General features: G+C 41.4%; 1 protein-coding gene and 2 long non-coding RNA genes across 3 annotated transcripts in view; all 3 read right to left on the bottom strand.

Annotated features, from left to right (window-relative positions):
- ENPP1 (ectonucleotide pyrophosphatase/phosphodiesterase 1) overlaps positions 1-21,486 on the bottom strand; it is a 43,058-nt gene extending 21,572 nt beyond the window's left edge. Inside the window, exons 1-6 of the mRNA XM_083607645.1 lie at positions 21,049-21,486; positions 9,488-9,560; positions 8,220-8,336; positions 5,864-5,989; positions 4,133-4,193; positions 244-341 (exon numbers count right to left, since the gene is read on the bottom strand). Coding sequence (XP_083463771.1) covers positions 244-341; positions 4,133-4,193; positions 5,864-5,989; positions 8,220-8,336; positions 9,488-9,560; positions 21,049-21,252 — 679 coding nt within the window. The 5' untranslated portion in view covers positions 21,253-21,486. The remainder of the gene's footprint in view (positions 1-243; positions 342-4,132; positions 4,194-5,863; positions 5,990-8,219; positions 8,337-9,487; positions 9,561-21,048) is intronic.
- Positions 1-22,775, bottom strand: part of LOC310760040 — a 592,410-nt gene that overhangs the window by 318,275 nt on the left and 251,360 nt on the right. The gene's annotated exons all lie outside the window — the stretch shown is intronic.
- Positions 14,335-20,378, bottom strand: LOC310760019. Its single transcript, XR_014546689.1, has 2 exons — positions 19,565-20,378; positions 14,335-17,999 (listed from the first exon to the last, which is right to left on the bottom strand). It is a non-coding gene; the product is annotated as an uncharacterized lncRNA (long non-coding RNA).

The raw sequence follows: 22,775 nt of genomic DNA, 5'->3' as shown, positions 1-22,775 counted from the left end.
ACAGTTGTCTAATCATGCCTGCCCTTCATAGAATCCAGGCTTGGCTTCATCAAAGTCTCTCTTGTCTTTTGACTCATCAGCTGCTATAAAACTGCCACCCTCATTTGGGTCAAAATGAGTTTATGGGAAGTGTGAGAAGCTCATGAGGGCAGACAACATGTTCAAGGGGAAAGTACTGTTTAGATTTATTATTACATTCTTAATAGATCAACATGCTGTGGCTCAGACAGAGAAGCTACTCACGTAATTTGTTAATAACAGGAAGAAGTCTACCCCATGTGTGCAAATACTCAGCTCTGAATCCATCCAAGGAAAACAACAACAGTGGAGGTTTTGAAAACCTGAGCAATTAGAAATGAGACAGTTAAAGGCAAGAATTTATTAGCTGTTCACTCTTTCTCCAAGTACTCTTTACACCCCTTTGGGTGCTCTCCCCCATGTGCTCATAAATAAGAGAGAAGGACCACACCCAGTGACCCCACACACGCCATCATGTCCCTGCTGTCTACAGATTTAAGGGAAAGTCTGAAGAGGGAAGCCACTCTATATGCGTATGCTTCCCTGTGACCCAGGATCCTTTGAAAGGCCAGCAGACACGCAAAGGTGAGGCCAGGAGCCAGCAGCCCTCAGTCACCTGCTCCACAATTTGTTTGACACCTGAATAGGGTTAACAGGCACCAATCTCACCAATTCTAATTTTTAAGAGCCACACATTTAGATAAATTCAAGCTATACCTCCAAACCCTTTTTCATTGTGTGAAAAGACTGAACATCTAGACCACGGGTAGGCAAACTAAGGCCCGGGGGCCGGATCCAGCCCAATTGCCTTCTAAATCCAGCCCACGGACGGTCCAGGAATCAGCCTGTTTTTACATGAGTAGAATGTGTCCTTTTATTTAAAATGCATTTCTGGGTTATTTGTGGGGCCTGCCTGGTGTTTTTACATGACAAAAAATGTGTGCTTTTATTTAAAATGCATCTGTGGGTTATTTGTGGGGCATAGGAATTCATTTTTGTTTTGTTTTTCAAAATATAGTCCAGCCCCCCACAAGGTCTGAGGGGCAGTGGACCAGCCCCCTGCTGAAAAAGTTTGCTGACCCCTGATCTAGATGAAAAAGCACTGAATACATAGCAAGGAGCATAATGACATATGCTACAAAAAATGTTGCCATGAGCCTAGCCAAAGGCAACTCTAGTTCAATAAATATGCTGGAAAGTTCATTTATCTCCTTGGTAACTACAATGAGTCCTTTCCATTTATTTGCTTCATAAAGTTAGTTTCCACATTTTAGAAAGAATGGTACCCACAAGGCACAGAAGTCAAATAAATATAGAACAATAACATATTGTTAATTATAATTTAATAAATATATCCAAATATCATATAATGCACTGGAAATGATATGTAAAAGCATATAATTTAAACTAGGGTTATCATTAGAAGTAATAAATATTGCAAGTACTAACTAGTAAAAAAAATACATTCATACAGAAATCAGTCCCTGTAAAACCTTAATATTACAATACAATCACATTTATGGAGGGACAGCGAGGAGTGGTGATGGGGAATGGCATTCCTAAAGGGTTGTCATTAAAGAGAATGGTAATCACTTGATGTTTACATAAGAGATGCTGTAATGAGCTCAGACTGGAGCCTGAAAGATTTAGGAAAAATGTCTGGGAAACCTGCGGAACTGGTTGGGAACTGGTTAAACTAATTAATTAAAAGAATCTCGATCACTGGGGATCTGTAAGAACAGGGTGCAAAAATAAGAGATTGCATTAGTTTTGATGGACTTGACACATTTAGCTAAAATAGTTGGGTGATCTTTTAAGTTTACCTAGGTATTCACTATATACCAAAGTACCCTCTATTGGAGAGGAGCGTTTAATAAGATAGAGATGCTTCAGGCAGGTTTTCTGCTGCTAGCAGTGGATTTGGCTTGATGATCCACCTCTCTAAGTCAAATGTAGTGATGAAATGTACCAATGTTTTCTGAAGAAAGTGTGAAAGGAGTTCTGTACTTTTCTTATGAGCGGATGTATCATGTGAGCTTCACCAAATCTGTTCTAAACCTGTCATCTCAAAAAAAATGGGCACAAAACACAAACAAAGGCTGAGAGAATATCCTTGGGATTGGGGTTAAGTACCCAGAATTCTCATATTTCTATAAGAATGTTGTGCATTTACTTTTCAGCAGGCAGCTGATTGTCTTCTGTTTAGTTTTTAGCCATCGTTCCTTTTCTCTTTTGCAAGTTGGATAGCACCTCCACACACATGCTCTTTGTTCCATACTAGAATTTATTTTATAGTCAATGAAACATTTAAATAGCAGCAGATTTTATCATGGTAAGGCTGCTCTCTGAAGCACATTTGGTGGGAGGTAAGATTCATCAATGGCTACTAGCCATGATAGCTATGGTGCCAGAAGTGGAGTGTCTTGAATACTAGCTGCTGCGAATCACAAATGGGAGGGGAGTACTGGGCTTATGTCCTGCTTATGGAAAACCCAGAGACACCTGGTTGGCCACTGGGAGAAAAGGAGACTGGACAAGATGGTCCTTTGGTCTGATCAGCAAGGTTCTTTTAATGTTCCACTGAAATTAGTAGGACTTCTGAGAAAAATGGCTAAGCTTGAAGTGTTAGTTTACTATATATATGAAATCTTTTTAAGTTATATTCCTCAGGCAGTGTAAGAGCTTCAAATCAATGCTTAGTGCCAATTTTTTAACTGAATGAAATGTCTAGCCAATTTAAAATAACAGGTTGGGAAGTAACTTGTTTCTTTTTGCAAATTGTCTTCTGGTTTGGCATTGGCAAGAAAAACCTCAAGTTAAATATAGTACGCTACTCATCCAAACTGTTTCCCTTTGGTCATATGTCAATCAGTTTGCCTCATATAAGTGACTGTTATGTCCAAGAAGATTGATAGCTTTGCCTTGTTTACAATGTTCACAAACATCAAGAATGCATCCAGACAAAACACCAGGAATCTCCATTCCAGAAAAAGAGGCAAATCAAAACTCCAATCAGGTCTTATCAAATTGCACTACCTTGCTCTACAAGATGATAATGATTTTTCCAACACTGGGTGGACTTGTGTTAGCTGCTGTCACTGAGAACATACATGCACCTGCCACCAAACTTGTAAATAGGAGATACACTCCAGGAAATACATTTGATGGCTGAAAAACACTAGCCTTGGCAACTTTGAAAATTAGCAACTGTGAGGGTATGTGATTACTTTTAAATGGTCTTAGATATTCTAAATATTTTTAGATATTTTAAAAATTGTTTTGAAATGTTTCAGTTGGTCTTTAAATTGTTTTAAATATATTTTGTTTTGCTTTAAATCGTATTGTTTTGACTTTTTTATGTTTGCCACCCTGGGCTCATTTGGGATGAAGAAAGGGATGGGAATTTGTTGAATATTTATTTTAACTGGCTATATCATTTAAACTGGCCCATATCATATGCCGAGAAGGGCAAAACACCTCCAAATGTGATACTGTTTCCTTCTTGGCTGCTCTTTTGATTCTCAGTAGGTAAGACCCAGTCCAAGTTATATATATTCAGGCAACAATCCTATATGCACTTACTTGGAAATAAGTCCCCTTGAACAAAGTGAGACTTGCCCCACTAGAATTCCAACTGGAATCCATGGGATTAATGTGCTTAACTTTAGCTGGGTCTCTCCCACTAACATTTGTGTTGATGCTTGTGGGAGAAATGACTAATTTTAGTTGGAGCACCAAAAGTCTGAATACAACCAGTCTGGGCCAAGCTTTATGATGAACAGATCAATCCTTACAATCTCATTAAAAACTTATGGAAAACTGGGAAAGGATCAGTCTGGAAGAATGGTTTAAAGCATAGGTGGCTGTTCATTAATGGCTGTTCAGATGTCCAACTCTCAACAGCCTCAGTGAACATGAATCTGGACCAGGAAATGGGCAGGGAGCCAATGCCAAAGGTAATATATATGAAGAGAGAAACTTATGTCAGGAAGGATGGCAGGGATGAGAGAATGTGACACCTTCAGATGTTGCTGCACAACCACTACAGAAAGATTTACAGTGCCACAGCACCCTTTCTTTTTTAGAAAGATGCAAAAGATATACTGATTCTTACCCTTCTGGGCACTGGGGTTCATTTAAGTCCTCACATTTTTCTTCAAGCCAGCTTGTCCTTCCTTATTTTCAAAAAGAAGGATATCAGTATATTATTCAATTGTTAGTAGCACTAGTAGCATTCTATTATGTGAAAGGGGAAAGCTGACTTGATATGCAAGTATGGGAAGTTAAAAGCAATGCATTTCCTGAAATTCAAACCCATCAACATGGTCATTTAATGCATTCTTTAAAAAAAAATAAAAAGTAGGAGTACAACTTCTAGGAACTCATTCTAAGATATAGGTTGGGAGCCAAAGAACTGTGGGATTGGGGCTTCTGTTTCTTGAAGAAGCTGGCAGTTGCAGATGGTATGTTGCCCTCCCCCCACTCACCTACCCTCTGGTCCATCACATTGCTGCTGCTTATCTGGAGGTTGACAGGCAGGGCCAAGCAACAGGGAGCTTGGCATGGCACAAATGCACCAGCAGGAATGTCAGATTGGTTCTGCAGGTGTGTTTGTACTGCACTGACCTCACCACTATCTTCCACTCTATCTCCTAGTAAGTAGCAGAGATATGCTCAACTGGAGGTCAGGAGAACTGGTGGTGTCCCATCTGCTACTGAAGCTGTCCCCATACCCCATAAAAAGTGACCCTCCCAAAGGAATTTAAAGCAATTTTAAGATATATAATGGGATCCGCAGTTCCTTTTCTAAAAAAGAAAAGTTTTAAAACAAAAATAATAATTGTGTGGGAGTGTACACCTAAGCTACATCTTGTATCTCAACCCTAAATACTTATAATAGCAGCAATTAAGAAAATGCCATTTTGAATATTGACAGCATTTCTTTTTAACCCCCCTCCCCCGAGATAATAAGCTGTAATCTTCAAAATGCTTATTCCAGCAGAGCTGGCCTGATTGGCTGCTGCTTCCCATATTATTATTATTATTATTTATTATTAGCTATAAGAGCAGTCTTGGGACTTATGCCCATTCCCATGCTACACCTTCAAACTCTGCTGCTCAAGCTATTTTTCTCTTAGCCCAATGCAGCTACTGCTGGTGAGTCAGACCATGAAAAGTGGCTGAAACAATGAAACACAAGACAGAAGGATAGGGATGATGGAAAGTTTATCCGCCGCCACCCATGCTCCCCATTTGAGGTGAAAATCGAATGCTTCATTGAAAGTCCCTGTTCTATATGTGAACGGTGGAGACCTGTGAGTGACAAAATTATTTGGTTGGCCCCATTACATCTAGTCTGGTCCTGGTGAGGAGTCGAGATTAAAAGGATTCTTCAGCTACACTTAACTGGTGGGATTGTGATTCTTGAGTGGCAGCCTCCAATGCCAAATAGCAAACCCATTTTTGAAGGAGAGAAAACAAAACCCAACAGAATGTGCCCAAATCCTTTGGGCAATTCCTAACATTACCAGAATGCTGTTGTGGAGTCTGTGGCAGCCCTAGATCAGGAAGAACCAGAATAGACTCCAGATGGAGCCTACCTGGATCTCCTGAATATTGGGCATAATCTGCCACACTTACTTAGTGTTTTTCAAGCACAGGCTACCTGACGTAAGAGTTGTTGTTGTTTCCCCCCATAAAGTGTCTATGTGCTTGACAACTACAAGTATGGCAACAGTAGCTCATTGGATCTCAGCCGAGGATAGGTTTCCTTAGATTTTTCAAATCAAAGCAGCTATCAATACCTTGACCAATACAATAAGATAAAACAAACATAATATTTTACCTTCACACACTGAGTAATAATTGACACAGCAGTTGTTATTTTTCACACAGTCTTCTGAACAGGAGCAGAGGTACTCTGGCCGGTTCTTCTCCCCACAGCGAAATTTGGTACAGTTCCATATATGAGCTGCAAATGCATGGAACCCATCCCACTTTTGGTTAATTATGGCTGAACTGGGTATTGTGTAGAAGGATATCTGAATGCAATTATATGGGTACAAATCAAAGGAGCCGTTGTTTCTTTGCTGGCACGTTTGTAGATGTTGCCTTTATAAAAGCTAGTCATTTTAATATCTTCTCCATATGTCTAACTCCAGGTTTGGGGGTTGTTGGCAAGGTGCCCCCTATGGAAACCTCCATGTCTATGATCCCCCCCAATCCCTAGCAGCCTTAACTAGCAGATGGGGGCCTGGGTACAAAGTAGTAGAAGTCACCATCTCTGCTACCATTGGTGGGCAACCAATACCAAAAGAAGAGTGCCACCTTCTATGCTATTCTAACTCCTGCAGCCTGTTTAATTTGTTTTCATTTGACTTCCAGCCCTCCACTGACTATCAGGAAAGAAAGAAAACAATATGGGGCTGTGGAACCCAGAGCAGTACAAGGCAACCATGCTTTTCTTCCATTGCCAGCACAGGCAGCTCACTAACACAGACAGCAGCTCCTCCCTACTCATCATCTTCTCCACTCCTTGCCCAGAAGATGCTTCTCTTTGCCTATCCACCTTGCAGCTTAGAAGAGCCACTGCCTGCATTCCTCTGGAGAAGATGGGGGTGGCAGAACTATCAGCAGGAAGCAACTGTGCAGTACAACAACTCATGTTACTTTGAGCGGGCAGGCAGCTACAGTGGAAGCAGTCAACAGAGAAGCACCACTCTTTGCACTACTCTGGGCTCCCCGGAGCCTTACTTCTTTTACTTGTTCCCAGCACTCAATGGAGCACCAAGAAGGAGAAAAACAAAGAGCCCCAGAATGGTGCAGCTGACTCCTGCAGAGGAGTGCCCAGGGGCTGCTATTTTAGTTCTCCACAATGCCCCTGACATTGCATCACTGTAATTCCTGGGTTAGCAGAGTGCTGCTTCAAAAAGAAAGAAAGAAAGAAAGAAAGAAAGAAAGAAAGAAAGAGGAGCAGGAACAGGAAAATCATTGTGACTTTGGTGTTTCCTATGCCAGGCCTGATATCCATACAATTCTAAATTCCTGAAACATGACAGAAAAAAGTGTTAAACTGCCTTTATGGTTTAGCTCCCTTTCAAGTCAGGATACAACTTCCTATTCATGCTGAGAACAAAACCACTACACCTTGCTGATCTGGCATCAGTCTGAATTATCAGTAAACACAAAATACAAAAAAACCCATTAAATTTGTATTAGTTTTCATGCATCCCCACTGACTTTCACAGAACTGCTAGGTGAAACTTAGCAAAGTAGTCATGACCCATAGGATTTCATGGTGGGAAGAAGGCATGACATTAATAGGATACAGTAGTACCTCGGTTTACAAACTTAATCCGTTCCGGAAGTCTGTTCTTAAACTGAAACCGTTCTGAAACCGAGGCACCACTTTCCCTAATGAGGCCTCCCGCTGCCGGTGCCCTTCCACTGTTCAGATTCCATTCTTAGACTGAAGTGAAGTTTGCAAACTGGGATACTACTTCCGGTTTTGCAGAGTTCATAAACCGAATAGTTCTTAAACAGGGCTGTTCTTAAACCGAGGTACCACCGTATAGTGTTTTCTGTGAGTCAAGTATTAGGGCCGAGCTAGGCATTGGGTGGCAAATTTCTGGAAACATCAGATGAGCTGGCAGTGGGGAGGCATGTTTTGAAGGGAGAAAGCAGAAGCCAGATGCTTGCCTGAAACCTGTTCAGCCATTTCAGAAATGCCCCAGCCATTTCAAAAACATATATGGGAACCACAGGTGGTGAGAAATAGCTCAGAGGAGAGGACTTAAGGGGGAAAGTAATAGGTAGGAGAGAGAACTCAGCACACCTTTCTTCCCCATCTACCGCTCCTACCTTCCAGTTCATTCCCTGTACCACTAATCTTTAGATAGTCTGAGGGACCAGCAATATACAGGGACATCTGACCTGGTCCTTGTATGCAGCAATTGAGTTGTTTTGCCTGCATTTTCTAAAATGTCTAAGCACTTTCATGGAACAGCAGCAATAACCGCTGTAGTCTTAGAAGCAGCATTTTGTTTAGGAAAAATGCAGAGTGTTTTAATCAGACTATGATGGTTTGAAATGGCAATGGGACAGCTGTAACAGGACAGCAGCTGGTTCACGTCTCCCAGCTCACCCACATGCTAAGCTGCTTCAAGAACGGGAACAAATTTTATACAAAAAATGATGCTTACCCGGTTCTATACAGGCTTCTTGGAAATCTAAACAGCAGTTTCCAAGTTTAACACATTCTTTGTCGCAGCGGCAACTTCCAAATGTTCTCTCATAGCAACGGCCTTTGCAGGTTTTGACTGAAATGTTTCATATTTACTTGATGTTAGCAATTGAACATTGATACAACATTAATTAAGATTTCATCATGGGCCCAGGAGTAAATTTGCATGAAAAAATAGATCCCCTTCACTAATTCTTAGTCTAACAAAAAGTACTGTGGGAATTGTGCATGGATGGCGAGCAACCTGCGCAGAAATATATGAGGGGCAGGCATGAGCCAACAGGCTTCCACTGCAACAAATAGAGATTGTGCAGCAATACTGCTATTTTGATTAGCCCCATTAGTTTTTCTTCCTCACCAGAAAACTTAGCTCAATGGATCTGTGCAGAAGCAACAGAATATGCCATTTCTACCAGTGATAATCCACAACTGAAAGCAGAGCTCAAATGATGTCCTTGGGCTCTGCACTGGCCTAAAAGTAGGAAAATTGTTAAATCTGCTGACTAAAACGTCTCCTTCATGTGACACACATAAATATTTCTACCCATGCAATTCCTCAAACAGCTCATTTAGCATACAATGCAAGTTTGGTATGTTTGCCTTTTGTGCAGTATGTTAAGTGTACCATTGGCAAAACAATGTGGAAGCCTTTGCATGAAACATAACCAACATGAGAACCACAGCTATAAACACAATGGATTAGTCACTGTACATGGGCTTTGTGGAAAGGGACTTTATAGGATGGCTGTCTGACTTTCACTTGCCTTTGAGTGGAATTTAATGTCATGCAATTATGATTGTTCCATAAATGCAAGCATTTCTGCTTGCCCGATGGAACAAGCTCTCCTCCCCTACCTCTGTGTGATCCTGGAGGTTCTTCCAACCCCCCGAGCCAACTTGGGGGCACAGAGCAAGGGGGGGAAGCCTCATTGCTCTAGCAGGACTCATTGTACTCATTCCCACAAGTGCACCTATCTGATTGAATCCCTCATTTAATTAACTAAGATTTCCTTTACTGGGTGACAGGCCTAATAAAAACTTTATCATTTGCATTCATAATTTGTATTATGACAAGATTGTTACAGAAATTTTATGACAAATGGAAAGTTTCATAAATGGGAAAAAGGGCAGAACCAATAGTGGATGCTGTGTACCTAATGAATGCAAGGTGAACCTTTTATATCTAAAGAAGCTCAGCTACTTATATTAGCATTCTTCATTACTTACCATCTCTTGTACAGCTAGGTTTCAGCCCAAATATACATCCTAGGATTGTTGTTAGCACAATGACACATAATACCTAGAACAGAAGAGATAATAGCAGTCAATATATATATACTTATTACACCAATTCACATTGCTTATCTTCATTCATGCAAACAGAAGTAGTGCTTTTAATTACTTTTACTTGAAATGAAGCTGGCCCTGGTGACTCCAACACAATCGTTCCAAGAGCTGATTTAATTAACAACAAATGAATGATTGATGATGAAGATTTTCAGAGTGAACTTAAACTTCAGCCGACAGAAGTTGCACAATTCTGCCCAGTCTATGCAATCACAGCTCTGACATGTTGTCATCATGTGTACAACACATGTTTACTGTACACTATGCAGAACAACACACAGGGCACACATTAAATATGTTCTTTGGAAGTTCTTAATCAACCAAGAGGGTAAACAGCAATCAATCAACATCCCCCAAAATTATACTACACTGTGAAGTTAAAGCAGCATTAGGCCAGTGATACAAGAAACCAACCTATTCTATATGTTCAGCTAGAACTGCATGTTGCATGTCTCATGGAACATGACAGTCAGGCATTTAATTTGTCCCACCATAGCATCTAGGACAACTTAGTTATGTTGTTATATGCTCTTCCCCACATCTAATGCATAAATGGCTGGAATTGGGAATGGGTGTGGAAGCAAAGCAGGTACCATAATCGTAAGTACCACAGGCCCAGGGATGTAAGAAAACAGCAATTCCCATTCGATCCTTTCCCCCGTGCCCATGGCACTGGGCCAGGCAGGGGCCACGCTGCTGGCCCACTGAGCTGTGCACCCAGATGCACCCTCATTCTGACTTGTCTTCATCACAATCAGTGTTGTTTCTGTTCTGCTGCACTTCAATTTCTACCAAACAGTCTGTTATTCATCTCACTGTTCATTCGTTTTCTTGAAAGCAAAAGCAGTTTAAATGCAGAAAAAGTCATCAATTAAGTTTCATTTGCAGGCTAGGGGTGATGGGTGGGGACCAGTGCTGGATTGGTTTCTGTTCCTGACATAGGGCAAAATAGGTGAACAATGTAAATTTCTGCTTCTGTTTTCATCAGAATTATCTGGCATACCTAAGCTACAATGTAGCAACCACAGAACAATTACAGCTGCCTTCTCTTCACAAACACTAAGGTTGTGGACACCAAGAGGAGCTTGCAAGCACACAACTTCTCCAGCTGTGCTGAAGTTTTAATGTTGTCACTTCACACAAATAGAAGAGGGTTATTATGCTCTTTTTCTCTCCTGGGTGCCATCTGGTATCTGTTGTGGTGCAGGCAAAGGATGAAAGTTAAGTCACATTTTGGGGGTTTTCCCAGCATCATAGAAAAGTTCTAATTACATCAGAATAGGAAAACTGCACATTTCTGAGCATGGTCCAACAGAGCTGCTCCAGTGAAAGTTCCACTTAAATGCAGGGAAATGTCACAAGAGCAGAACATTGATGGATGGTGCCAAATGTGGTAAATGTTCTAAGAGAAATAATAATTTATTTGTTTTTATTATAAATAGAGGCTTCTTTCTAAAGGGATAAGAGCATAGAATGGTTTTCAGATTGTCTTTCTGAAAAACAAGAAGGCAAAATTGGTACATTTAGAATTCAGCTACTGGTAGCAAGAGTAAAAACCTCAAACCTCAGACAGTTTACTAAAAACCGGACAATGCCTAAATACCACCATGCCACCTCTCTAAATGCCACAGCTGAATAGTTTCACATTACAAGTGGATATAACTCATCTAAATGAGTAGTCCTCATAATATCATCATGGTTGGTAGAGAGAGGATGAATCCCTTCCTGTGGTGAGGAAGTCTTACAGAAATGATAATGTTACTTCTGAGCTGCACTGATTCATGTCATTTTGGGTTCTCATGCAAGCCACACACAGGCAAGTTCGCAGCACCACAAACCTCAGAACATTACAAAAATATTCATGTGTTTACAACAAGTGCATAGTACCTAGAACTTGGAAATGTTGAGCCATATGATTAGCAAGAACATCCCAGTGATTTCGACAGAACAAATCAAACTGGAAGATGAACATTTATGAAAATGATCCATAACCATTCATTTTATTGGATACACAGTACAATTAATTTTTAGTAAATAAACAGTATGAGTATCTGATGTGATAAAGTAGTCCTATTAGGGGTTACAATTGTAAGTTATCAATAATGTTTCCCATAACAATATACCAACAACCACTTTCAGTAGGGTGGCACTTTTACATTGACCCAGCACTCACCACAAGCAAAATTAGGTTGTGGATGCCAACTTTCAAAGAATAAGATGAAGCTCAATCACGTTTCACTTTGCTTCCATGCATCTCCAAAGAACAACATGGTCCTAGTTCAAGCACCACTTGAAGATGCTATAGAGAAGGAATGGCCACAAACTATGCACACTTCTTAGTCTTTGATGAATTTCCTTCCCTTCTAATTATATTTTGTCCAATTTAACAAATATCCTATCCCTCATTTGTCACAGTTTTACTACCCTCTCCCTAAACCTGGGAAAAAGTTAATTAGCCTCTCTCAGCTATTCTTCAAACAGCTGAGCTCCATTCAAATGCACTAATCCAAATTGCTTTGGAGTTAGAAAGAAAAGTTGAAGAAAGATACCAAATCTTACTCTGAACATGTGTAAAAACGTTTGACTGCAGCTGGTGGAAAGTGCAAAGCAATGATTGGGGGGGGCAATTAATTGGTTTTCAAAAAGTGTAATTTGACCTTTCCATTAATTGCAGCTTCCGATTTCATTCTTGAGCAGGAGAGTCACAATGATATATGGAACTTTGGAAGAAAAAATTAGAGTTGGCTTTGGGGTTACGGAGAAAAGAAGAAAATGTTCTGGTTTATTCTGAGAGGTATTTTTGTGCTTGTTTATATTGGAACAAAAAAATTGTATTCAAGCCATGAGCTTTTGTCTCCTTACTGCTTCCTCTGTGTGGGAGGAAAACAGAAAGCATCACCTTGCAAACATTATAGGCAATGGCAGCAGGTGGTCAGATAAGTGGGGAAACATTTTCTCATGCTAGACAAAGAACACTAGGGCATAATAGTTTGGAAGATCTTCCAGATGAAAACCAATTAGACTATGAAAGCAACATGATTTTGGTCCTGATTTGCCCATGTTTGCTGTTCTGCAAATAAGCATTGTTAGAAGAAATTATGCAGTCCAAATGGTTTGAGGGTCCAAGTGTGTGTCAAGCGAGGCAAAACATTTGTGGTGGTGGTCATTACATCTTTTGTAATGTTAGTAAGGTGGTCCTAACATCTTTAAAAAAACACACACACACCTCAGAACAGAATAAAAAAATTCCTTCCAGTAGCACCTTAGAGACCAACTAAGTTTGTTATTGGTATGAGCTTTCGTGTGCATGCACACTTCTTCAGATACACTGAAACAGAAGTCCCCAGACCCTTATATATAGTGAGAGGGTGGGGTGGGGTATTACTCAGAAGGCTGGTGTGAATGGGTGATTGGCTGATAGGTGTGGTAAGCTTGTTGACAACTGTTAACGACTGCAATTGGTCTTACAGGAAAAAGCAAGGGGTGACCAATTGCAATTGTAAGACCAATTGCAGTAGTTGACCAAACTGCGGGAGGCAGTGGAAGACAGGAGTGCCTGGTGTGCTCTGGTGCATGGGGTCACAAAGAGTCCGACACGACTAAACAACTAAACAACAAGATTTAAAAGAAGCCAACCCAGTTGAATATCATTATTTCTTAAACGTATTTTGTTTGGTACCTCTGAAATTGTTGACAATTTCACACAAATTATGCAAGCCTTCAGGATATTTCATGCAAAGCAGCCATTTTCACCATAACACTAACATTGTTTCATGTAACCTGTCACCTTGGAGAAATCCATAGTTACAAAAGAAGGTCTGTATACTTTGCAAAGATCCAGAAATAATGATTTCGTTAATCAAATGCTCTGGAGTGTATTGAATAACTTAAGCCTTTGGTACTTGCATGGTGTGCTGTGTTAGGGTAAACTGAAAATGCAGGAATAACCAACACTTCCTTAGACACATATGCAGGAGGTGCCCTCTACTTTGTGTGCTTCCTTCCTGTGTGGAGTGAACTATCCAAGAGCACAGCCTTATACTTTGCCACCAGTCAGCCATGCCAATTGCCAGCAAATCAGTGTGCAAAAGTGCAATGTAAGTTATAGGGATCTTATATACTAAACCAGAGCTGGCCCTGTCCTGCCCCAAGACAAACATATGACTGCAGAAGCGTGGCATGTGGAATGCATGTGTTATATATATACATAAAATTCAGTGGTAGTAACTGCATGATAAAGAACACTTCGCATGGCTGAGACCAAACCCAGATTATCTTGGATTTTCCAAAGGGCTAGTCTTGCCATGCTTTGAATCATGATGTACTTATTTGGCAGCCACATATGGATGTCATGGTCAATCATCCCTCAGAACTTGGAAACAGTCATCCCACCACCACACCTATCCTTCTGGTTGCCTGTTTATTTATTGTGTGGTTGCAGAACATACATTGCTTGAAGTCAGCCAGTGGCAGTGCTTAGTCAGTTTCTCCTATATGAAACCATTGTGTTTGCAAATGCCTTTCAGCTTGCTTTGACGTTTAGCAGCTCAGGGTTTACTTTTAACAGAGGTAAATTTATTATTATTCCTAAACTTCACAAAGCAATATGCCGAAGGGCTAGCCTTATTAGCAGCTAAAGTGGATGTTCTCCAAAACTATTGGTATGTGCAGTGTGATTTCTACTGAAAAGAACAAGATAATTTTGAATGAATCATTGCCAGTCATTGTGAATAAGCATTCAAGTGTATATTAGGAAATTATGGCTCATTTTCATGCAGGAGCAGGCACTTAACTAATAGCTGACATATCTAAGTACAGAAAGTGCAAAAGGATTGTTTATATGGCCAAGTTCAACAGGAGAGAAACACGAAAGGTAAGACAAATTCACTCTTATTTAAGATAACTCGTCTAGATTATTTTCCTTGAATTGTTCTAGCACAATATTGAATCTATCATAACTTTCCTCTGAAAAAGATTAGTGTACCTGACTAAATAAAAGCAAACATGGTTAGGTTGTTGTTCCTACTGCTTCAGTGCTTCCCCTTTCACCACTCTGAATTTACAAAAAACAATATGGCAGGCAGCACTTCTTACATACAAAACTCGTGAGTTGTTGTTTTGCTGTCAAATTCTAAAATAGAAATACACAATACGGAAGATGCCTTATAGCAAATCAGGCCATTGGTCCATCTTGCTTAGTATTATCTACACTGGCTGGGAGCAGCTGTTCAGGATTTCAGGCAGGCGTCTCTGCTAACCCTGCCTGGAGATACCAGTGATGGAACCTAGGACCTCTTCTACATGCAAAGCCAGTGCCAAGTCCAGCAAAAGCTAGAGGACCACAAGTTCCCCATCTCTGTTCAGGAAGCTTATCAGATTATTAGTGAGTTGAAATCAAGAAACAGAGGACCAAGCTGTTGGAATGGTTAAGTGGGGTTCATCATGGGCTTCTTCTCTCATGGCAACAGGGCAATACTCTGCATGCTCACTCAAAAGTAAGTCCCATCATGTTCGGTGAGGCTTATTCCTAAGTAAATGTGAATAGCACTGCAGCCATGGAGATACAGGCAAGCAGGGACAAAAGCCTGCAAATGTAGGTGCACAGTCCAGAAGAGCCAACAAGTTCATTAGGAAGTTGAGGTATAAAGTTACAGCTGTACATTGCCAAAAACTGTACATATTTATTCACTGGCAAAGAACCACCTGCTCTTTGATGTGTATGCCAAAGCACATATGATTTAAGGGCATATGACTCAGGGTTGCCTCTTTCTGTTAAAAAGACGACGATTATGCATTCTGCCAGGAATGGTGTAGTTTTCCAAGGTATCACACTACTAAATGGCCCATGCTATATAATACTGGACTTGTAAATTGTGATTAATTGCTCATGTTCATATCAAACAGCATTCACTTAGAAGTTTTATTTCGAAAACACAGACAGACAGTGCTCTCCCTGCCCCCCCAACTGAACTAGATCTGTTAGCTCTTAGATATCCTGCCCTTTTTCTGTTAGACTAACTTTGGTATGAAATTAGTACAGCAAAATGATTTTAATCCCGGCTCACGTACTTGTCTAGATGCAAACAGCACCATTCCTTCATATGGGTAGAAGTGATTGCCATCAAAAGTTCAAAGCACACAACCAGACAGGGGTCAATTTGGAGGGGGAAAGAGTTATTAATACAAAAATCAGCAAACTTGGATAAGTATCAGCAATTCCAGTCCTGGGAGTCCTGGGAGAATCTATAGAATTTGAGACTTGATAGGCAGGCGTCAAACCATCAGGAAGGAGGCTGGAGGAGATACCAATTACATGGTTTCTGCTGATTCAGGCATGCTTATTCGTGGCTTACCTGGCTTGTAAAGGAAATAAGGGAGTTCACACACTCCCTTACACTTTTTGAATCCCTGTACACCAGATCAAACCTGAAAGATAGACGATTGGCCTCAATGCTTTACAGCACATTGATATATCTATAGAAAACTCTGATGGCCTTCTCAAGGTTTAGGAGCCGCTAATGGAAACCTGGATAAATAACATCAGGACTCTCTTGCAGGAGGGTTATAAGGGGCATGCCAAAAAAGGGATAGGTTTGGTATCTGCACCTCTTCTGCAGAAATAAGAGTCAGTGCTCTGTGTATCCCCCAGACTCTCAATCTTCTATGTGGAGAGGTCATGTGGGGGCCCATACTGGATGTGGGGTAAAGCACAAGGCACAAGGTCCCTTTGACAAGGTGACTCTTTACAAGCACAAGAACAAACAGTGTTCATTAATACCCTGGTGCATACTTTCTTTCCTTCCATACTACACTCTGCCTTGTAAAAGCTTGTAACTGGAACAACTTTGTGTGGTAACATTGGCTGTTTAAAGAAAATAATAAAAGTGGGGGGAAGAAATCAGAGAATGCTGTGGGCTTCTTCCAGCCCAATGTTCTATGCTCCCATGAGCATCATATGTTGAAATATTGTATATCAGCCTGCCTTGGGCCTGAGAGCTTGTTTCTTCTCATTGTTCCACCATAGGTTGTAGCCTGCTGTGCACTAAAACAAAATAGGGCCTTTTCCTCATTTGTGGAATTCCCTCTCATTGGACATGCATGTGGCACTGCTACAGTTTGGAGGCGCTACCAGATTATTTGCTTTTGAGCACGTGCCCTGATATGTTTGCAGGGAGATTAGAGAATGTTTACTAAGCATTCGTGTCTGTTGTTGCAAGATTAGACAGCATGGCATCATAGCAAGTGTATTTTCTCATCACTTTGCTTATCACAAAAAGTACGACCTTTTGAGGAAGCTGGTTTCTTGCACAAGATCTCAAAATCAACTGTAATTGTGCAAACTGAGTTTGTTAGTATGTGACTGAATCCCATCCAAAAATAACAAGTCTGGAAGCACCCTGGCTTTTAGTAACACACTTCTTTGCCCAGTCCTTTGGGGGAACTTGATGTAACAATGTCAGCTACAACTGATGTCATCTGCTGTCTGCTGTTATTTATTGTTGTTTGATATTTTAATTAGTTCTGTGATATTGTATTTTATAATTAACATTTAAATTACTGCAAACCACTCTGGGATCATAATTAAGAGTGGCTTAGAAACTGATGAAATAAGTTGTTGTTGTTGTTGTTGTTGTTTCAGGTATTTATATACCACTTAATATTCAAAAATTATAAGCAGTGAAATTAATGAAACAAGTCAATCAAATAATGTATAATTAAATAAATTATTGAAATATAACGGCTCCTAATCCTCCATTCTAGTCATACTCTGTTCACAGATGCAGTTCATTGATGACTAATCACTATGCAATGTCTCCATGTGGGAAAATTCAAATCTTCAACGGTTCAAGACATCTACTTTTAAGCATGAAATGTTATATCAGAAGCAGTCCTGAAACAAACTTTGGTATCCCAAATACCCAGCAGTAGCTTCCAAAACAAAGAACATTTCATATCAATGCACCAAACACACTACATTCCACTGTCCTACAGACACATTCATCATACTCCATTCTCTCTCTGCTCCTCAGCTTCCCATCTACATTGTGTATTCTCGCCACACTGTATTCTTGTTGGAAAAGCCATTATGCAACAGTGCTTAACAACTTGATATTTTTAACAAGATTATTTAAAATGCAATCTTAACCCCCACTGCCCTGGAGTAAGCCCTGCTGAATTCAATAGGACTTGCTTCTGAGTAGACATGCTTAGGAACACACTGTTATTGCTTCAAAGATACAGCGTTGGTCCATGCATTCTCCTCCTAGAAAAGGCACATATAGTCATGTTGGTTCATAGAAAAATCCAGGGTAGAGCAATACATTTCTTAGGACCAACCAAATGTCACAAAATAGTAAGGAAGCTTTTCACTTCTTCAGAACTCTTCACCAGGCTGGACATTAAACAAAGCGTTGGAGAGAAAGAGAAAAGTGGCATGATGTTAAAACAAAAAAGTTTGTAGTTTTAATAGTCTAAAAGATAGAGGAGACTGAATGGAGAGTAAACTGGAGCAGACTATACAGTAAGTTGCTTTGAGTTTAATACTCTGGAGAAAAGGAACTGATAAAATAAGAATAAGAGTAATATTGTGGACTTTATGAGATAGAAAAAACCAGTCATGGCAGATCTTCCATTACATTGAAAATATAAAATCTAGTCATTACTCAGATCTATTTTTTTTTTCATGTTATCCATTCCTATCATTCTTTCTTCTCTACTATTCCGTAGAACAGCAACATATTCAAGATACTATATGTCTAACTTTACAAAGGTCATAATCCATACCTCAAAGGTTTTATGGCCTACTGTGCACAACCCAATTAATCGGTTTAGAACCTGACAGCAGGTGAGCCTTCATATTTTAGTCATATAGCCAAGCATCTTAATTGCTCATTATGTTACAGAACAGATTGGGAACGTTTGACCTAGAGAGGAAAAGGCAATCCTTTTTAAATTGATATGTACTTCTATTTTAAAAAATTGTAAAGGCTTGAGGAACAATTCTCACACCTGCTGTACACATGATACAATGAAACAAGTGGAGAGTAAACCAATTCTAAAAGTTTATTTGCCTGGTTCAGCAATTATATTGGCCCTTGTGGGTAACTATGGGTGTTTCAAAATACTGTAGGCACCAGTTTTATTGAAACATGATGCAAGCCACTGCTATTTTTCTAGAAACTGGGGTGCCGGAACTCACCATGAACGTCTCCCTTGTTCTCTTATACTTATACTAATACTAATACCTACTACTACTACTTTATTATTTATACCCCGCCCATCTGGCTGGGTTTCCTCAGTCACTCTGGGTGGCTCCCAGCAGATTAGTAAAAACACAATAAAACATCAAAATTAAAAACTTCTCTAAACGGGGCTGCCTTCAGGTGTCTTCTAAAAGTCAGATAGTTGTTTATTTCCTTGACATCTGAGAGAGGGTGTTCCACAGGGAGGACGCCTCTACCAAGAAGGCCCTCTGCCTGGTTCCCTGTAACTTTGCTTCTCCCAATGGCAAAACCGCCCAACTGAGAGGTGTCAGAACTGAGTTCTGGTGAGTTCCAGCTGAGAAAAAGCCCCTATGCAAGCTATTTGAGTTGCAACAAACATTTCTTCAGCCAATTCTCAGCTAGATACCTAGCAGGATTCCATTCCAAACAACCTTCTTAAGAGCCAGATAGATAAATTCCAAAAGATTAGACATATCTAATCACACGCACAGCACACACACAAACCCATGCAGTTCTGCCTGCACTCCATCACTTAAGCATACTAAACAATGAGACAAAACCAGGGCTAGGACTTTTCAAACAAACATCAAAGATATCTCTGTTACAAGTCAAAGGGACTGTGATCCACTAAAGAGATTTAAGATTCCACACTCAAATCCTGAGATGGTGAAGGCTATGGTATCTCCAGGCTTTAACTACTACCCACTGAGCTGGGTCCAGAAGTGTGACTCACTCTTAAGAGCAGAACACTGCTGCATCAGATGTTCTCCTCTGGGACAGCCCTGACCCCAGCTAAGTATCTCAGAAAAGGAGTAAATGTGTAGAGGGATATATTAGCACACTTTCCTCCAGAATTCGATGTAAAGTGAAGTTCTCAAAAGGCGATTCTGTTTTATCAATTTTCCCATCAAAATATGATGAAGAAAAATGCTCAGTTCACCACCGGCATCACACTATGTAATTGACAGATTAAGAAAGATGGGTCAGCAATGGGAGTGGACATAAGGCATAATCATGCAGGGTAGCAGCACAACTGCATCTTAATATGACACTCACTGTATTTGTTTGTTTATATTATTTTCCCACTTCATCCCAAGAACAGGTTATAATATAATCTTAACTCAGTTCCCCTTCAAACCATTCCTTTGAAATAAATTGTGCTGCAGTTTACACACGCAGAAGGCCACTCCTGTGTAATGTGCAGTAATTAATCTGGAATAACTCTCACTACTTCACTGTGATAGTCAGTAATGCAGATTGCCATCCTCATTATCCCAGATGAGCTTGCATTAGAAAGGTGGGGCAATCCAACTTGCAACTACTACTCTAATGTCAAGTGCCAAGGAAAGTTTAAAGAGTGCAAATACCATACTAGACTCTTGAATATTAATTCACAGACACAAATCGTTGGCAATGTCAGCTATTAAGTCCAGTGTATGGCGAACCACCATTTCACCACACACCAAAGTTTTTCAATGCCCTAATAGGAGTGTGTTTAAATCAGCTGGCTCCCTATTAGTGAATACTTTCAAAAAGGAAGATGCTGCGGTTAAAGCATATGTGGCATGCTCCTAACATCTCTACTGTCTGATACAACACATGCAAGGTGTGGAATGTAAGTAACCAATGTCGAGGAAATTTAATTCTGCACATGCTCAGGGGCACTTGGTTCTTATTCACTTGTCGTTTCACATGTTACGGCACTGAATCATTGCAGTGAAAATTGTAGGTGGCCAATTTCAAACCTTCTCTCTCACACACACATACGGTAGTATTTTCCCCTGTATTGGGAGGAGATGACTTGCCATAAAGGTCAGGCAGCATGTCTGCTGTTCCTCCTAAATTAAAGGCATCCCACTCGGTGAAGCTGTGCTGCTGCCTAGGTGCTTTAGCAAAGCCTGCGTCACTTTAGGATGCCAGCCACATCGTTTGGGTCCCTTAGCCAGATTCACAGAGTGGCCCAAGCAAATATTTGCTTCTCCCTCTGCAAAAAGGCGAAGGTCACCAACCATCACTTTGGAAAGCTTGCCTTCGCCCAGCGAGCTCGTGACTGCGTGGAAGAGAAGCGTCCCCTCGGAGCCTCACGACAGCCCTGCGAGGTAGGGTACTTTGCCGGCCGGGGGTCGGGTTTTGCGCCCGCTCCGTCCCCGAGTCCGCCCCGGGGTCTCTCGAGGCGCCTGGCTCCGGAGCGGGGAGAGGGGCGGCGAGTCTCCTTACCAGGGAGAGGACTTTGTAGGGGTTGGGCTCCTTGACTTTCGCCCTGAGCGCCGCCGCTTTCTCCGGCTCGTCCGCCACCTCCATAGCCGCCAGCATGGGCACCGCGGCGGAGTTCTTCTTTTCGGGCCCGTCGCTGCCGAAGCCCTTCTCCAGCGGCGGAGGAGCCACCTTGGCTTGGCTGTTCCTCGGGCCGGCGTTCTCCATTCTCTCGCCCCGCGCCTCCTGCGCCCTCGGCTAATAAAAGGGCCGTGGCTCCGCCCCCTGCCTGGCTTTGGCGGGCTTCCCTCAGGCCGCGAGGTGGGCGGCGAGGGAAGAACTCGGCGCTCCGGGTTCCTCGGGTTCCTGCCTCGCCTCCCCCCGCCCCCACCCTCTGGCCGCGCGCGCTCTCTGGGGAGCCCGGTGGCTTTTTCTTCATCCCCCATTCGTGTTCGCAGGAACCTTCCTCTGACGCGCACCCTTCCCGGGAGATGAAGAGGAGCCTGTGCTGCTGGTCCCCCTGAAGGAGCTTTCTAGAGGATGGGCATCACCACCACCACAAAGGCTTTATTATATATCTGTCAGGAAGCTGAGAAGATGGCAATGTGCGGCTCCAGAAGCAGGCGGCGCAGGAAGGTGACCGGGGTTGTTTACACGGGAGAGTGTGAAGGGGCAGCGTTTTCCTCTGCGGAGAGGAAGGGAAAGTGGGTGGCTGGGCGAGGGGAAGACTTCCAGCCTTCCTATTTGCACAGGTTCTTCCAGAAATCACACTCACCTCTCCAGGCGAAAATGGAACAGAAAACGGATAAAAGATAGAAAGACATCATCCAAAGATGGAACTGACTTTTTTGTCCCTCGTGGACCACTTGGGAATTGGCTGGTGAACATTTAATGGTTTTTCTGCCTGTTGTAGCAAGTGCCATGTGCTGTGCTAGGTGTTATATGATTATTATTTTTCTCCCCACTGCCGTATGTTATTGTATTACAGTTTGCATTTCACATAATTCAAATGGTAGTTCAATAACATTCAATACAATTAATAATATACAATAAAAGAAGCAATAAAGATTCAAATAAAATCAAGATGAATATTTAATGCAAGATATGCCATGGGCCACCAGAATGAGGCTTGCAGACTACTGGTGGTCCGTGGATCACATTTTGGGAACCACAGTTTGGGAACTGTGGGAAATAGTTGTTCATTACATACCATCTCTAAAAAATAAAACCCGAGGGCTATCTGATGTTCATCTTTGTCTCCCACATTCAATAAGAAACAATCTTGCAAATGCAAACTTACCTTCCTTGAAATTTCTGCTACAGTTTGATGCATGGTTACTTGGAAGTGATCCCCACTGAACTAAGACATTACTGCAGAGGAAACATGCTGTGTACATAAGAGCTGGCTGCTCCTTTTGTAAATGCACATGGAACACACACCTGTAATATATATATATATATAGAGAGAGAGAGTTTTGTTTCCTTTTTTCTTTCTTTGCATACACTCGATAAAACTGCCAATATAATGACATCATTATACAAGTCTATGGTGAGACCACACTTAAGAACACTGTGCACAGTTCTGTTTGCCTCACCTCAGAAAGGACATTGCAGAGTTGGAAAAGGTTCAGAAAAGGGCAACCAAAATGCTCAAGGGGCTGGAGCAGCTCCCCTATGAGGAAAGGTTTGCAACATTTGACACTTTGTAATTGAGCTAAAAGGGACATGGGTGGTGCTGGGGTCTAAACCAC

The sequence above is a fragment of the Podarcis filfolensis genome, assembly GCF_964270895.1.
Source record: "Podarcis filfolensis genome assembly, chromosome: 3".
NCBI lineage: Eukaryota > Metazoa > Chordata > Lepidosauria > Squamata > Lacertidae > Podarcis > Podarcis filfolensis.
The sequence above is the reverse complement of the archived record's forward strand: the minus strand, read 5'-3'. Positions and strand labels throughout refer to the sequence as shown.